Source organism: Alligator mississippiensis, chromosome 9, assembly GCF_030867095.1.
Source record: "Alligator mississippiensis isolate rAllMis1 chromosome 9, rAllMis1, whole genome shotgun sequence".
Lineage (NCBI taxonomy): Eukaryota > Metazoa > Chordata > Crocodylia > Alligatoridae > Alligator > Alligator mississippiensis.
In genome coordinates, this window is record NC_081832.1 from 76699603 (window position 1) to 76717797 (window position 18195).

Sequence of the window (18195 nt, forward strand, 5' to 3'; positions counted from 1 at the left end):
CCCGGAAGTGCTCGCGCACCCGGAAGTCGCCGCGTTTCCGGGCGGCCGAGGCAGGAGGGCGGGCGCTGGCGGCTGGACAAGGTCTGTTCCTTCCTCCCCCCAAACCCCCATCGTCTGCCCCAAATCTCTTGCTCCCTCAGGCAGGCGGTGCCGACCCTGCTGTCCGCGCGTGACGTCAGCGCGCGGGGGCTGGGTGTGATGTCAGCGCGTGACGTCGCCCCCAGTCAGATCTTGCTGTGCGGGGAGAGGGGGGCGGTTTTGGGAAGGGTTGGGGTGACCAGGGGTCGAGTTAAAAAAAACAACCTCGATTTTCGCTTAAAAAACATCCCCAAACCCACATTTTCCCCGTGATTTAAGTGAAACAGCGCCAGGACACAGACAGAGATATCTATATAGATAACTGGATATATGGATACATCAGCGGTTCATTTTAACCCCAAATCCATGTTTTTCCATGATTTCAGTGAAACACCACTAACACACACGTATCTATAGATACATTATCTATATAGATGGATATATCGGTGTTTCATTTTAACCCCAAATCCCCATTTTTCCTCAATTTAAGTGAAACACCACTAACGCATGTATTTACAGATATATCTATATAGATAGCTGCAGATATGGATATATCGGTGTTTCATTTTAACCCCAAATCCCCATTTTTCTACAGTTTAAATGAAACACACCACTTACGCAGAGATACAGGTAGCAGTGTTTCATTTTAACCCCAAATCCCCATTTTTCTACAGTTTAAATGAAACACACCGCTAATGCAGAGATATAGGTAGCAGTGTTTCATTTTAACCCCAAATCCACATTTTTCCATGATTAAAATGAAACACCACTATACGTCTCTCTCTCTCTGCATTAGTGTTGTTTCATTTAAATCATGGGGAAAAAGGGGATTTGGGTGGAGGGGTTTTTTAGCCAAAAATTGGGGATTTTTTTAAATCGGGAGGAACCAGGACCCCTGGTGATGAGCTGCTCGCGGCGTGGAGGGTGGTTTGGGTTGGGATGACCCTGGCTCCGGCGGGGGTCGGACTGGACATGACCCCCGATGGCCCCAGGGTTCGCGGGGTCAGCGTCGCGATGCTGTGGTCCGGGGGTGCCCTGCCGCGAGCCTTCGCGCCCCCCGCGTGGCCATGCCGTGTTTGCAACCCCGTGCCGCGGCGCGAGGGCGTTCGTAGCCGTAGGGAAGAGGTTTGCATACGTCTCCAGTGAGGTTTGGAAAAAAAACAAGCGCCGCCAAACCTTACTTTGCACCGTGGCGTTTTGCCCCCCTGGCACAGGAGCTGGGGCAGGAGATGAACAAGGGGAAAATCCCCTTGATAACGTTTCCCGCAGGGGGAAACACCTAATGGTGAAATCCTGACGCTCGGTCCTGCAATTCATTTATGGGACTAAATCCTGGTCATCCTAATAAGTCCCATTGCAAAGAGAAGGGCTCCGCACGGGTGCAAGCGTCTGCCCACGTGGCTTGGCTTTCATTCGTCATTCAGCCCTATTCAGGTCTGTTCGATGCATAAGAGGAATATGGGACTTATGGCCACAAAACAAGTTACCCGCTCTGAGTATTGGGTATGCAGAAGCTGAACTTGTGGGACAAATAAAGGATAAAACAGGGATGGGAGTGAAGGGAGGACACCAAGCAGAGTGCACCAGACAGCGCCCACTGGCCCTCAAAAAAAAGTCCCTGTTCAGGAAAACTTACACACATGCTTAATTTTAGGTTTGTATATAAGTGCTTCCCTAAATCGGGCCTTTCGGACTTGGGGTTCAAAGTCAGTGGATCTCCCAGTCGAGTCTGCAGGCCTGATACTTTGAACGTTTTAGGCACGTGCTTCTCTTCACTTACGGGACTAGTCCCGTTGATTTCGATAGCGCTGCTTGCAGAGTTTAGCACCTGTAGGTGCTTGGGAGAGAGCGGATTTTGGTTTACATCCTTTGAAAATCATACGCTGCATTTATTTGTTGTATAATGACGAGCGGCGTATGCTAAACATTAAAGAAGCTTTGTTTGTTACGTATTCGAACAAATCCCAATTGAACTCAAGAGCCACTTGTATGGGAATAGATTATTTTCTAGTAATGACAAAATAGGATCATGGGTTACATGAAGGGAAAATAAATTTTGCTTGAAGTGTAGATGTTTGTGGACTGTTCTTAAAGGTCAGAAAATCCAGGATTACAGTATGATGGTCCCACTGCTGGTTATTACGGAATTGGATTGCCTCTTGATCACACTGAAATATATCTTCTAGGGTATTTGTCAGAGTCAGCAATTCAAAGGCTGTCTACAGCTTTTTGGTTCTGTTTTATCTCAGTATATGAAATGATGCTTCCAGTGAGCACAGGCCCATAAAACTTGCTACTCCTCCAGCCCCAAATTTGTGATGGTTTTTGCATACACATCATTTTAAATACTCTGAGTTGTTCTCCCTGAGACTAATCATAGTGTTTAAAGTTAAATGCATCTAAGTTGTATAGGAGAAGAGCCAAACATGACTCAAACATGTATGTATGCTTCATGGGTTTTTATCCCTTCGCAGCTATTTGTTGTTACAGATACTAGTTCAATGAAGGTTAAATATGAGCTCAACTTCAGGGTCGGTCATGAAGTATAATCTATTAGTATTCTGGACAATTTCTCTTGCTTAGGTTTAATGGTTTTGAAAAATATGTGATGTTTGCACTTTCCACATTCTATCCTTTTTTGGATTTGTTATCTGCTTTAGCAGCTGTTTTGCATAAATGTGATGGTTGGGTAATATGGATTTAGCAAATCATTATCTTTTCTAACACTTGACAATGAAAGATCATTGTCTGCTTAACAATAATGGCGTTTCCAAAAGGGAAATGTGACAAACAATTTATAATAAATCAGACCTTGAAGAGTTTAATAGTAAAATTCAATGACCCATCACCACCGATGTTTTATACATTATGCAGACTCGGTACAAACATAGTGGAGAGCATATGCAATTATTGAAGATAATTATCTCACTCTTATGAGGGAAAATGTTTCTGGGTATTTGATGTGTTAAAATAATTGACTGAGGTTTCTAATGCGGTTTCGGGAAGAGAGTCAAGGAAACTTGAAAATCTAATAACTTAAATTTAATAATTGAAAATGGAAAGAGTGGTACAGGGAAACCACAGGAGATATTGGAATTATCTCCACTAACTCTAAAACACTATTAGTGTGATTTTTATATTGAGGCATTGCAAACTATTCTTTTGTGTCTGATTCAATAATGAGAATAAGAGCTTGTCTTCACTTCCTAGTTAACTTGAGTTATAATCCCAGCAGTGCTATTAATTCAAGTCCTGATGGCACAGAAAAACTCTGGATGATACTGGTTCTTTCGACTGCTCTGGGACTGGACCTAGCTTGAAAGTTGGAGTCGGTACAGCTCGTCAGCGACTGACACAACCCCTCCGGGCAGCTCAAGCGGTACTTTCAGTGTCGCTGTTTTCACTCAGGTTTAGCTAACTTGAGATGGGGTAATTGGAGCTTGGGTCACTTGAGTACGTTCTGCAATGATGTCATCTCCCAAATCTGTAACATGGATGTATTATATATATTATAAAAAGTAAGTAAATGTCACAATAAGTTGATGATCTTAGGCTCTTCCAGGCACGGCAAGTCCCCAACTTCCAACTTTGATTCAGTTCTGGTTCTTAGAGATGCAAAAGGAACAAGATGCCTAAATTTAGGCTTTAAAGTTCCAAAGACATGTATGGACCTTCCCTAAAGGAAAAGTGGGGAGGTGCAGAAAAAGAAGCAACGGTCTCAAGTTGCAGCAAGGGAGGTTTAGGTTGGATTTTAGGAAAAATACTAGGAGGGTTATAAAGCACTGGAACAGGTTACCCAGAGAGGTGGTGGACTCTCCATCCTTGGAAGTTTTTAAGACCCGGCTCAACAAATCCTTGTCCGGGATGATGTAGTTGGGGCTGGTCCTGCTTTGAGAAGGGGGCTGGACTAGACATAACCTCCTGAGGTCCCTTCCAGCCCTTATTTTCTATGATTCTATGAATGTGCATATCTGCTGGCTATATTAAACCTGTTAGTAGTTAAAGTTACATAGAACAGCAAAATCCAGAATAATCCCTCAGCAGATTGTAGTGTGCACTTTCAGTTTCATGGCCAAGAATGAACTTGGTTTTGGAACTACATTTAGGAATAGCAGCTCAGAAACCAGCCTATAGAAGTGAAACGTGTGATTTCCTGGTCACATAAATGACATTCCACTGAAACACAAGAGGAGTACCGGACTAGGCTTTTTCAAACCGATTTGTGCCAGAGGTGGTCAGGCCATGGCAGATCACGGAGGGGATAGGCAGCACCATACCGGGCACGGGCAGAGGATCAGAGTGCTACTTGGAGAGGGTGCAGGGCTAATTCGTGATACACCTGCCAGAAAGTTGCTCCCCTTGATTGTATTCACTCTTTCCCATTCTTTATTTTTGTGCATATTGCCTTTAAATGGCAAGTTTTGAAACCATATAGATTAATTATGTGAACTTCCTTCCTTTTCTGTGTCCTTGTGACAAGGTATTTAGCAGAATTTGCAGGTTTAATTGGAATCTGACAGGCCACGCTGTGAGTGCTTCTGCCGTGGTCTCAAACTTACGACTTTTGGGCTGTCCAAGCCGTGCACCTTAGCCTGTGTCACCCCAGCCCCCACCTTGTGAACAAGGCAGATAAAGTCATAAATCCTAATTCATTCTTTAATTACTCTGCTGCAGAGACCCAATCTTAACATCCTGGAAAAATAAAAGAAAGAAACTGTCCCGTTGAAAACCACGTGATTGAATTTTGCTTAAATTGACCAAAAAAGTTCCCTATTGCTTCACTTTCGTCTGAATTATCAAACTGTCATATTTGTTCAAGCAATGAGAACATTACGTTTCCACAGAAAGAAGCAGTATTGAAATGGTCTTGTGCGTGTTTAAATTTTCATTTCTTTAACAGCGATTAGATCATATTATAGACTAATAATTTTTAAAATGAAAGTTGTTTTCCAGTTATGTGAGAACAAGAAATGAATCTCACACTCGTGAAATCCTAACATGATTTATTAATATGTAATCTATTTATATGCAGCTTTAAAAAGCCAAATGTTTTTATATTAATTTACTGGTAAACTGAGATATAGCAAGCTTCAGTCCCAAATGTGTTTTCTCGGAAGGCTTATCAACCACTGAAGAGCAAGTTTTTTAATGGAAGAGCTAATGTTTATTTTATCTTAAAAGCTAAAGGGGCAATACATTATAAGGTGCTTCAAAGGCATTAATAAGGCACATAAGCAGTGGAAGTAGGACAACAGTGAGGGAACTAAAGTTGTAAGGGGGATCATTTCGGAGGAAGAAGAAAAGCTGGATGAAGCGACTCTCGGCAAACAGGGTCAGAGAGATACTCTGCCATGGGTCAAGGAGATGAGAAAAAGCCCAGAAAGCGAGCAGGAAAGCAGGAACACATGGAAGGGGAGGCACGGAAAATGGACTCAAATTATTATATGGCCTGGTATACGCAGACAAGACAAATGGCAAATATGCCTCTGTGCCATGTTAGTAGCCTGGCTTATTTCCATTGGGATGTTGGGACTTCAAGTGGAAGGAGTGAATTGTACCAAAATCAGCCTCAGACACGAAGGTGGAGATGGTCCATCAGCAAAGGGCCACTGCCTGGCAACGGCGGGTTGAAAATACTTGCTGATTTTGACTTCTGCGGTCGCTGTGGCTGAGGCCGTGTGCTGCAGCAGAAGGGGAGCTCACTACCACTGCTTTTTTTTGCAGAAATGCTTTTCCAGTGATATCCTTTGTGGAGTGCAGTTAACTTGGAAGCCCTTTTCCTTGTCTTCTGGCCCATGGGAAGCAACTTCTCCTTGGCCATGTGGTGCTAATTGAGTTCTTCCATAGCTGCTGACCTCATCCTAAATGGAAAAAACAGAAGCGAAGCGGGCAGAAGAAGGCATGGGGAGGGAAGACTGACTCAGCGCCATTAGCTGATCTTAACAAAGAATCAGTGTGGTTGCTTAATGGACAGAAATTAGAGATCCCAATTGTTGTAGAGCAAACCGCCTTTAATAAAATAATTCCTAGTCTGTACCGTGTATTGTAAGTTAATTTCCTTTTTCCCAAACATGCTTAATTCATGTATCCTGCAGGGAGAATTTTAAACCAATTACAATTATAGTAAAAATCCTGTAGTAAAAATAGTTCAATTATAGTGCAACCCAAGGTGCACCGTTACCTAGTAATGCGAAGCCGAAGAGAAAAACATCTCTTGCAAGCTGCGCTCCATGCAAGAAAAGGGAAGGAATGAATCACCCCTTCCTTTGTGCTGCTCTCATTGTGAAATACAAACCTATTAACATTCATTTTTGGTAGAAGAACAGATCGTAAAGTTTGATACCAGATACTCAACAGGTTATGCAGGATATTCATTAAGAAAACAGGTATTTTAATTTGATGGGGAAGGGTTTTGTAAATGTTTTTTTCATTGCCGTCAGTCTGGAAGAAACCATGAGTCTAGGAACACTAAACAGGGCAGAACATTTCTCAAGTCAAGCTTCAAGAAGATTATGTACAAATCTTCAGTCTCACCTTGGGTTGTGAAAACCAGCGTGTTTTGATACTTGATTGAAAAAAGATTCCTTGCAGACGAGAAACATCAAAATGTGTGGTCTATCCTAATGCCATAAAAGAGCCTTGATTTTAAAATGTGTGGGTTTTATCCCTAGGCAAAGCACCCATTGATAACACTAGGGCACAGTTTGGCACTTCGTGTTTTTTAAGCACTTTGGAAAATGAAAAACAGGATGCAACTGCTGAGTAATATTGGCACAAAGTACAATATTATCCACAGCAAATCAAGTAGATGCAAGCAGGGGTGGATGCTGCCAGTCTCTACCACCTCTCTCCCCGTCCCCACCCCATGCCAGTGCCACCCCCCTTGTACCCTATATCCCTGTCCTCAAAATCCTGGATTCACTCCTGGATAAATGTTAAAAGTTCTACAAAATACACTGCAGTTACCTCTGGATGCAGAAGAAGGGGCTAAGTGTTGATACCTTTTGGAAATCGGAACATAAAAGCTCTTTGAGGTATATCTTTTTTAATTGTAAAATATGATTTGATCTTTCCTTTTTCCTCTTCTGTGAAGGCATTTTTACTTAGTCTGCTGCACACACCAACCACATTCTGACCACACTGATAATTGTGCACGTCTGACATGCACGCCTGGCATTTTCCTTGCAGTTGTTCCTGAGATGTGTTATTTTGGAGGGGGGAGAAAGTGTACCTCTGAAGTAACTGAAACCCTGATCGTGCTAATACCGTCTTACCCACGTTTCTCCGGTGTGAGCGAGCCCGACTCTGACTCCAAACCTCTTAGCAGCAGATGCAATTAGTTTAGTCGGAAATCCTATTTACTGGAAATGAGATTTGAAAATCATGTAAGCTTGATATTAACAATCCCAATTCTTGTTTCAGCTGGATTTCCCTTTTCCACCGTTAATGTTGATGGTACTGCCAGCACACTTGGATCCAAGACGTTCTCTCTCGGTGAACATTGCAAATCCTGCTCTCAGTTTCGGCTTAATGCAGACAGCTTGATATTATACTTTCTGCTTCCCGCTCCAAATTATATGAAAAAGAAAAAATTGGCTCTAGTCTTCCATGAAGCTCAGTTGTTACCTGTTAGTTTTAATTACTAGCATTGGTCTGTCTGCTGGATTTGCACTGAAAAATGTAACTTTTAACGGGACGACTGTACCTGAGCCTCTCAATGTGTTGCTTCATCCGGTCTGGCAAGCCTTGGGAAATTCTCCAACACATCATGATATCATAGCAAAGGAGGGGACCGGTGCATTAATTGAATGTAATCTCAACGTCAGCCAGTATGAATTTATTCTTTGGTACAATTCTAAAGGACATCTTCTCAAGCAAAACGATGAAGGTAAGCTCTGCTCTTCCCTCCGGTACTGAAACGGCTGTCAAGCTCACGCGTTATCTGGTGTCTGATGCTCTCTGGGAGGTATTCGCCACATTTCACAGATCGGGCATTGCAGCCCGGGGAGGCAGAGTCCCGGATGGAGTGCATAGTAGCAGCACCCAGCTCCAGGTGTTAAATTCACAAACCCAAATTAGACAACTAACTTCCCCCTTCAATGAACGAAGCAGAGTTGGGTGCCTCGGAGGAGGGGCAGATTGTAGTGAAGCAAGACATTTGGCCTGGGAGAGCCAGGTTTAAGCACGGGACAATACTTCCTGCCTTGTTTTGAATCTGGGGAGCATCCTTCATTAGGTAGCAACAGGCATGAAATTAGGTGAACTTGTAACTTGGAGCTACTTGACAGTATTGTCTTTGAGCAGTGCATATTAATTGGGGGGGATTCGTAGCTTATGTGCAGCCAAAATAATCTATAGAAGCCATCTGGGAATGCATTGAAAGCAGAGTAATGAGGGGAATGAGTTACAAAAACAAATCTGTTTTCTTCCTAAATTACAAACAGGCAAGAAGCAGCCTGTGAAGCCGGCCTTTTGTTGTTTTCTTTTTAAAAGAGCTTGGTAACTCGATAAAGAAGCCTCCATTAAAGCAAAGAAGCGGGAACAGAAAGACTCCTGGGTCTGAGGCCAGCTGAGTCTCTTACCGACTGCCTGACCTTTTCCCATGGGTCACTTGACTTTTGTCTCAGTTAACTCGGATGGAAAATTAGACTTTATAATGATAGAGGACAGCAATTAAACAGAGCGCTGCATGGCAGGGAGAACGTGCTAAACCAATATTAGCGACCTTTTTCCAAAGCATTTGTAATTTATAGGCACATCCGCACAGCATAATGCACCACAACACAGATTGGGATGTTCATTTTCGTCTTGGGGGAGGGAAGGACGTGGACTTGTGGCTTTCCAGATAAGCAAGCGATAAAATGAAATCTCCACCACGGGAGCAGTCGTTGGGGGATCATTGGACTGTGCTCTGTGTTCCAACACGTGTATCCAGATAAAGAAAGTCGTGCTGGTTGCATTTTTCTGAATGATCATTTCATTGCTTTCTTTTGCGTCTTTCATCTCTGTAGGTGGGCGTTGGTTGATCACCGATAATGTCCTTAACATCACACGAGTGACCTTTGATGACCGTGGGCGGTACACGTGTGCAGCCACCAACCATAATGACACCACTTACTACACAGTCACTCTGAGGGTTATCTTCACCTCGGGGGACATGAGCATCTACTACATGATTGTATGCCTGGTTGCCTTTGCTATCATCCTCGTTTTAAACATAACTCGCCTGTGTATGATGAGCAGCCACCTCCGCAAGACAGAGAAGGCCATCAATGAGTTCTTCCGGACTGAAGGGGCTGAGAAGCTTCAGAAGGCCTTTGAGATTGCCAAACGTATCCCGATCATCACGTCAGCCAAAACGCTAGAGTTGGCCAAAGTCACCCAGTTTAAGACCATGGAATTTGCACGCTACATTGAAGAGCTGGCCCGGAGTGTGCCCCTTCCACCGCTCATCCTGAACTGTAGGGCATTCATGGAGGAGATCTTCGAGGCAGTGCGTGTGGATGAGCCTGATGAAGTGGGAGAAGAAATCAAACAGACCCAAGCCCTTAATACGCAAGACGCAATCTACCCCGTCGACCCGGAGATCAAGCGCAGTAATTCACCGGCGGGGGATTCTGATGACGGCTCCATGAGCGAACAAGGCCAAGAAATAGCAGTCCAGGTGTCGATTCACTTGCAGTCAGAAGTGCAAAGCATTGACACTGCTTCCCATGATAGTGGCCATTTTGCACCTTCTGAGGAAGATGCCTGTTGAATCCAGCTCTGTCGGGTGATGAAAGCTTCCTCATTTCTGCATGACATCAAGAGAAAGAACTGAAAACAAAAGAGACCAGAATCTGTACAAGGAATAATGACTTTTCCCCAGATTATGAGGTGCCAAAACTATTACCAAAACACTTGGTATTTTCCTTATCCAATCTTTCTTACTGTTTTAAAGGCTGTCTACATAAGGCTGTTTGAAATGCCCCCTAGCACTGGTTTTCTACTGCTCTGGAAATATTTCAGAAAGAGAGCAATGTTTTCTGGTAGCCTCAGTCACTGGATAAGGACTGACCAAGCTAAGCAACATGCCTGCAATAAGATCTTCTCCTTTGTGAACTCTCCATACATGCAAAGAACCATGAAAGTCTTGATTTGAGTGTGTCCACACCGTTGTCGTGAGTTGAGTAGCGCGCTCTTCTTGAGTGGCCTCTTGATGTGTGCTGCCCATCAAAACTGAGGTGAGCTTCAGGAAACCTGTTTCGTGTAGCACGCTTCATCGTTGCAGAATGTACCGTACTTAGAAGACGGCATAGTACAGATTTAGCAGCTGGATTGAATTAAGTCATCGTTTCGTAGCAGTTTATGGAATAACCTAGCTCCCCATTTTCCACGATTCTGCTGAAAACCTCCACAAACTGTCATAGTGCGTGGAAGATGAAATATTGGTTTTGACATAACTGCTCTTTTAAACCTGGTGCTGGGTGCCAAAGCGCCTTTGGATCCATTTTACAGAGTGGGACAGTAAGACAGCACCACTGTTTATTGTCTCTCCTCTGATTTCATTGACTTGACTCCTTGTACAAAATCCAAAGTATTATGGCGTATTGGATGTCTCCGTGAGCAAGGGATGACACGAGGGTCATGTCATAAACTAAACCTGAAACAAAATCTCCAGATCGAATGTCTCGGGCAGTTGTTTTGAAATAATGTGAGTAAGAAAAGAGGGGTGGGGGGGTGGAAATGAGAGCCAGGTTCTTAGTTTGGGCAGGATTTGCAGAACGCAGTGGCACTGGGAGGACAGAAAGGACCTAGTGGCTCCTTTGATGCATCAGCCCTTTAGACAGGTCCTCTCCCATGCCAAAATGGCAAGGACTACAAGAGACCAGGCATCCTGTCTGCCTGCTGGGTCCTCTCCAGTCCCAGGAGTCTTCTTGGTGCTGCCGATCCAGCCTTTAGGACCCAGGACGTAGGGAAGATCCCGACCCCTATTTTCACTCTTTGGTGCTGATTTTTTTTCCTCCCCCTTTTAGCATTTACAAGTTGTATCACTGAGTAGCATTTTATCTCCAGCTGAGATTTAGTATATGTAAGGTTTGTAAGCACTCCACAAATTAATTTCTTACAACTACTGGAAGCATATTGCCATATAATTTTTAACAGCTTGGCAACAGGAGCAACATTTAATTTCCCACAACTCTTTTTGCTTCCTATTATTGAGCCATCACTTGAAGTAGTGGTTTCTGGAGGGAACGTTCAGGATTCTTAAGAGGATTTAATGTTACATTTACAGGAGTGGAGGTGGATGACAAACAAGCAAAGTAGAGCTATTTTGCAAGGCAGGGTGTTGTACGGTAATACATCCCGGTAATACATGGTGTGAATAAATCACATTCATCAGACAGTATTCAGGAATGAGATGCTGAAGTATCCATTTCCATTATAGAATTATTTTCGTGGAAACTTTTAAGCTTAACGCGAGCGACAATAGGTTTTAACAGAGTGTCTTGACAGAGAAGACTGTCTTTATTAGAAACATAGCAATTTTCTTGCTGAATCAGGCCAGTACATTTAGCAACAAGCATTTACAGTATAAGCTGCCCTAAGTAATAATTTCTTCATAATTCCCATAGCCAGAGATCAACTTATGTCCCAGAGCCCAAGATGTTGGAGTTTTTTTCTAATTTCTTTTTTATGGTTTGTGATAGTCACTTTTACGACTTTGCTTATTCTTTGGGTAAACTTGCGGTCTCTTTATATATCCAGCTAAGCTGCTGGCCTCAGTGGTGTCCCGTAGAATTCAATGCCACTGGATAACGATGCGCTGAATTTGGACAAGAATCATCTTGCATCAGTTCAAAGACGTTGCAGCCAGAGGGTTGATAATCTGGTGTCGCCTCGTGCGTACCAGCACCCATACGGATGCATGCCTGTCTTTCAATGAAGCTGGCTAGATCCCTCTCCCAAACTGTCATATTACATATGGTGATATCATCCATGACATTTTGTCCTCACATTATGCGTGCAATTTGGAAATGGTACCATAAAACGAAGGCTCCTTTTAAATGCTTCCAAACCAGCAAATATGAAGACATGATTGACGCAGCTCATCAAAAAAGCAGCAGCTTGCGCACAACACCATGACACCGGAGCTGTCTCCGAGGAGTGTAAGAGAACAGCTCCCAAATTCCTTCAATCTGTTCTTGCTTCTAGCTCAGAGAGCTCTGAAGTTCTTCCAAAACCAAACCGGTCTGTGCACCTACCTGCCTATCCACGTGCGTGTCCTCTGGTAAGGACGTAGAAAAGAGATTGGCCAAGGGTAACAGGTCCTCAGAAGGCAGACACAGCGTCACATACTTGATGGTAGAAATCAGGATTTCCTTTAACTCGTATGGCCAGTGCACCATGGTAATCCTATTTTGCGGGATTTCCAATAAATAAGTATTTCTGAAATATGGGGCTTTATTATGCTCCTGTTGAATTTAATTATATATTGTCTAAGAGTATATTGAATATATTTAACAGATCCCGGGGATGGGAGTGGAGGTGATGATGTGTTGGCACGTGTAATTTCTAGCTTAACACAGAGGTTTCCAACAGGTTGACCCATTTCTACTAAATGAATTAGGAGTGCACACAACTGCCTGAATTTGATTAATGCATCTGCCAATTATTCAGAAAGAGTTTTCTCCCATTTCCATTGTTTGTTTCTTGTCTCGTAAAATACTTTTTTTGTGGCTTAACCGTGTGTTCGACAATCACAGAGCTGTCTCGTCGTTTCGTCCTAATCTCCGTTTCTTTTATAGGTGGTGTAAAACTCGCTTGTTAGCGAGAGTCGTGCCTAAAATTATAACTGTGTGGTTCTTTGTATTCTGTAGAACGTGATGTGTCTATTTTGTGTAACAGCGCAAGATTTCATACTTTCATAAAATGAACTGGTAGATTTTGAAAATAAATTTACAAAAAAGAAGTTTGCTATTTAAGTGCTCTTGTATCACTTAAAGGGTAGTGAGAAGCTGTCTTCATTTCATGTCAGCAAAGTTGTTAGGCACAGTTAAAAAAAGGTTGCTGTCATGTCCTTATATCTGAGAGGCAGTTCATGCCATAATATCTTTGGCCTTTCATTTCTTAATTTCTTCCAGAACCAGCTGCAACGATTCTTACCAGCTGCAGAAACAAATAACTGCAAAATAATTGGGTTCAGTAAGGTCCTCGTTTCAGTGCTTCGCAAATTATGATCTCTTCTTCTTCAGACATCTATTACAGTGATTCTGGTCGATATTCAAACGTATTTGTATTTTGGAGGACGGGCTTTTCTTTCCATAAAAACCCACTCGTGGTTCAATACAACTGAAATGGCATTAAAGGCAGCACCTAATTAGTAGAGCAGAAACTTACACTGGGAATAGTTAAACCTTTCAGGGACAGATTGTGCCCAGGTATTATAGGAGGAGGTACGCGAGCACGTAGGGTCTTCTGCTCCCTTGGTCGCCTTTTGCAGCGACTGGTCAAATCCATAAGGCCTGCTGTCTCTCCACACCCCTCCGGACAGAGGAAGCACTTAAGGGCAGAAATTCTTCCTTTGCTGTTTGTTGTCCAACAAAGCCATTAAGAGGCACAGCAGGGAAAGTCACCTGAATCTCCCAGTCCTGGAGCAGTCGCACAATGTCTGCACATGCACAAATCCCAGTTGCTCCCCACAGGGCCCTGCAACACGGAGCTATACAATCCAGCCCCGAGCATTGAAGTCCCAAGTGCAATCTGTGGAGGCGAATACCCCTGGGAAACCCTAGCAATGGCAGTGGAGTTGCAGCAATGCAAATAAAAGAGGAACGTTTCCCACTGCCAATTTCTGCGCGAGTGGGACAGCGAAATGAAAACTTAACGCTTCTTCCACCTGCCCTCCGGGGTTGACCGAGGCTTGAAGAGCAACGTTATTCAGGCAAGGGTCAGCGTTTGATCAATACCTGGCTTCTAGCACTGTGTTTGGGGAGATACTGAACTAACTGTTACTGGTAACTAGTCCAAGCCACCTATGTGCTTTGTAATGCATTTTCATTTAACCTGTGTAGAGCATGATTCGAAATGAAGTTTGCACAGGCATAAAACCCATTTCTATTTTTACTGGCTGAACCAGGCAGTGCTAAAGAATTGGAAACTGCAGATATTTCCACTGTGAAAGACAATAGGTTGGGTTTTTTTATTTTTTAATTACCCCTCTTGCCACCATCTTGTCTTCCGAGCTGGATCTTCTGCTCAGGTTTGAGGATGGGTGTCCAAAAAAAGCAGTGACACATCACTCGAGGCATGTTAATAAAGTGTCAAGCCTGTCACACACGGAGGGGGAGATTCTGCGCGAGCGCAGGTTGCCATAGCTTTATTGACTTCAATTAAGCTATGGCAATTCACACCAGCTGAGTATCTGCCACCTGATTTTCTGCTGTTCACTGACACCTCGCTCACACACATCAGAAAATACTGCCAACCCCTTTGCATATTGGATGAACAGTTTCCTCACTGTGCTCCAAAGCAGTAAATCTCTCCATTTCACTTATGCCAGATATTTGTAATGTCAAAAAACTGCAGAAAATGTCATCTATATTTCAGCATGCTTTAATACTAAGAGTTTCCCGTACTTCCCTCATGCTGGTTTGACAATGATTGAAATAATAGCGAGCGAGTAGGTAGCCTTTTCTGTTTCCAAAGTGCTGTGCAAACAACTAATTAGCTTAATGAAAACGAGTGGTTTTCCTTAAAATAGAACAAAAATATTTTAGAGCAGGATTGTACTTATCCCAAGATGCTATCATTTATTTATTCTGTGCAATTCAAATTCCCCTGTGTGTCCCGCATTGCAACCATGTATTTGAGTGCTTGCATTGGGCTATTTGCATCCATAGATATATGTGTAGATTATCCATATGTCCACCCATCTGCCTTGAGGCTCCATACGGTATCTGAAGAGGCTGCTACATGTCAATTAACCCATGAAGGGGCTGGAATCATTTGTTCCCATGCGCTGTCTGGCCTGTATAGCAGCCCTTCTCTGTGTCTGCAAGAATTAGATGCAAATGCCTCCTTCTGGAGGCCAATTTGCCTTCACATTGAAGTACAGAGCGGCCAGCTTAATTATCTGTGCTATGCTAACAACAGGTCAGGGTGCCGAGTCCTGGGCAATGCACAGAGAACACAGCAGCCTGGATGTCCTGAAGAGCTTGCAGTGTAAGGAAATCAAAGTGAAAGAAAACACAACCTGGGATTCAGTGGATAGGATTTGCTGCTGAATCCAGCATTTCTGTGCTTCAAGAACTATGGTTTTTCCTCTGCGTAGACAGGATCCTGATCTTATCCCTGTTCTGTATTGCAGTGTTAAGTAGCATGAACATGACATGAAATATTGTCATCTGTTTACAGTGGTCCTGGCTGTCACACCACCATTTTAGCGGCCTCCAATGGGAGGGTCTCAGCCCCAAGTTTAACATTGGTTTTCACCCTTCTGGCCTTTTTATACCCATTAGACTCACATACCAGGCTTGACTTGTAGGTCTGCTGAGGGACTCTTTGGACCGAGGAAGTTGTCTGAAAAGCAGCCGGAGCTAGCTGTCGGGGAGTTGGTCTGTAATGGAGCGCAAGGCAAAGTCAAAATAGGCCCCTGCTACTTAAAACTTCCACTGGTGTCAGGCACCTGAGATGAGGCATCTGCCACTAGCTGTCTAGCGCTGCCACCGTCCACACCAGCCAGGTCCCAAATAGCCGTTCTGATCGCGCCTTTGGTAAAGTGGATGACAGTGTGCACTAATGGCCGTGTGTGCATGAAATTTCCCCATCGCAATCATTCCACGTGCAAGCCAAGTGTGCATTTGTCTGCCGACCTTGCTTGAAATCTACCCCCCTCGGTACAGACGGACAGTGCACGCCTCACCTCACCAGTCACTTCGCTGCAAAGCTGCTTTTGTGGAGCCTGCTGAAGCCCAGTGGCACTCAAGGGCAGCGTCTCGTGCTTAATGGGGACAGTCATTCCCTTCATGGCGAGGCCTTGGGCACCCAGGTCACTCTGCATCCTCTCCCATCCTGCTCTGAGAGCTTGCACCTCTGCCTTTCCAGTCTCCCAAGCACAGGTTGCATGTCTAAAGCACTGCAAATTGCTTTAGCTGCTGCTGCTCCTGATCTGCCCGTTCCATCCACGCTTATCTGCACACGTGGGGAAGCCGTCTTGGGTCTGGGCAAGGCTAGGCAGGCAGCAGACTGTCCCTTTCCAGAGGCAGATTGTGCATCCACCTGCTGCATCTTGCAGGGCCTCATTCCTGATAAAAAATGTCATCTCCTCATCTTGACATCCTCGCAGCGGGGCTGGGAGACAGCTCCTAGAAAGGACTCTGCTGCAAAGACCCACTCCATTTTTCCTCATGTATTTTTCCATCAGGGGCCCCACATTTCCTCCTGAAAGTTGGTGGGAGCAGTTATCTCAGATTTCGTAGACATTCGGGCTGGAAGGGACCTTGCAAGTCATCAGGTCCAGCCCCCTGCCCCGGGGTAGGAAGTCAGCTGGGGTCACAGGATCCCAGCAAGATCAGCATCCAAGTGGTAAGATAGGTATCCAAGTGAAATCTCCTCTGGGGAGCAATCACTTTTATTTATTATTTTTATTTCTGACAGTTTTTCCCAGTTTAGCTTTACAGAGGGATGACGAGCAGTTGGCCATCTTCGATCAGAAGAGGGGTTTCTCTGGGGAATTGCATGGACCACCCTTCCCCTTTCCTGCGAGCCGGCTCTGACACAAAATCTTTTGCAGCCTGGTGTCGGTTCAGCTCCAGGCGGTTTCACATTTCCATTATTGGACAACTTTCGACGCAGGCTGGAAATGCAACGTAACGGCGTTTGGGGAAGAGGTGGAGACCGCGTCTATGCAGGCCCGAGGGACGGTTTTGCTGTGTGGATTTATCGACTGGCTGACCTGATTCATTATTCCTTCCCAATTAGCTTCTCTTGTTGGGGGATGCCCCTTTGCCATCTGAAATCTAATGACTATACTCCTTTGAGTATACGGCCCTCTGGAATTTAAGACTCACCCATATTTGCTGACTCGAATTGAAGGGGGGAAAAAGAAACAAATGCATTTACAAGGATACAGACTTTCTGGTACATATAAGGGCATTTTCTTGTTTTTTCTTTATGACTCCATTTCAAGATGCGGAGCAGGTTTAGAAGAAATCTTTGGTTTCTTCAAAAGCATGTCTTTGTCTCAAGGAATATGGTCATTGTTAGAGGACTTGTAGGGCTTAAGAGGAGTGGGTCTGTTCTACTTGGCGTAAGGCAGGTTTTTACTGTGGGTAAAGAGGCAGGTGGTGTGGAAGTGACCTTGTCTTTCCAGGGACGCCAGGCTGAAGGCCGTGCCAGCCGGGGAAGCGGAGCGTGGAGGAAGGAAGCCAGACTTTCTCGCTGGATTTCAGCCCAAGCCCAATCTGAACGGCAGCTTGAGAGGGCATCTAGGTCATGTCCGGACCGTGGCAGCAGCATGCCCCAGCTGAGGCATTTAATGCAAAGCCTACTCCTGCTCCCTCGGTGTGCCCTAAACACCAGCCAGAGGCTGCACTGGGGTCACCCCCAGCCACCGTCTCACGTGCAGGACTCATGGGCGCCCAGGAGCTGCCCCAGGAGTGCATCCAGTAGTTGGAGCATGCAAGGGGCAGCTGGCATAGGTGCTGCCATGATGCAAACATACCCTCTTCATTCCCCTGTCCCAGGCAGGATCAGCTGGGCCTTGCCCATCCCTGCTAGGTACTTGTCTAACCTGCCCTTATGCCTCCTGCCATGGAGATTTTACAGTCCCCGTCAGTCTATTCCAGCCTTGCAGTGAGAAAGATCTTTCCGATCACCCTAAATCTCCTAGGTCGTCCTGCTTCTCCTGTCCTCAGCAGATGGGGAGACCAGGCATGTGATAGGCATCACTTCAAGCATTTCATTGGGTTCAGTCCTGCTCTGTCCTCAGCACAAAGGGCCACGATGCTGCCTCATCTGCAGCGAAGCCTGGATTCAAAGGGCAGTCGGGCTTCAGAGTCAAGGAGGCAACACAGATTAGTTTGTGCCCCGAGCCTTAGAGAGAGGAACTTGCCTCCCAGCTTGGACATCAGTGTG

The 18195-nt window shown here is 44.7% G+C and overlaps 1 protein-coding gene across 1 annotated transcript; it reads left to right on the forward strand.

Annotated features, from left to right (window-relative positions):
* MFAP3 (microfibril associated protein 3) lies at positions 1–13030 on the forward strand. Its single transcript, XM_059712928.1, has 3 exons — positions 1–81; positions 7501–7966; positions 9090–13030. Exons 2-3 carry the CDS (start codon positions 7687–7689, stop codon positions 9833–9835), a joined length of 1026 nt encoding a protein of 341 aa, XP_059568911.1. The 5' UTR covers positions 1–81; positions 7501–7686; the 3' UTR covers positions 9836–13030.
* The last annotated feature ends 5165 nt before the right edge of the window (positions 13031–18195 follow it).

Coding starts and splice junctions, on each gene's coding strand:
- MFAP3 (XM_059712928.1), top strand. CDS start 7,687: ATGAAGCTCAGTTGTTACCTGTTAGTTTTAATTACTAGCATTGGTCTG. Junction 7,967..9,089: donor TCTCAAGCAAAACGATGAAG/GTAAGCTCTGCT, acceptor TCATCTCTGTAG/GTGGGCGTTGGTTGATCACC.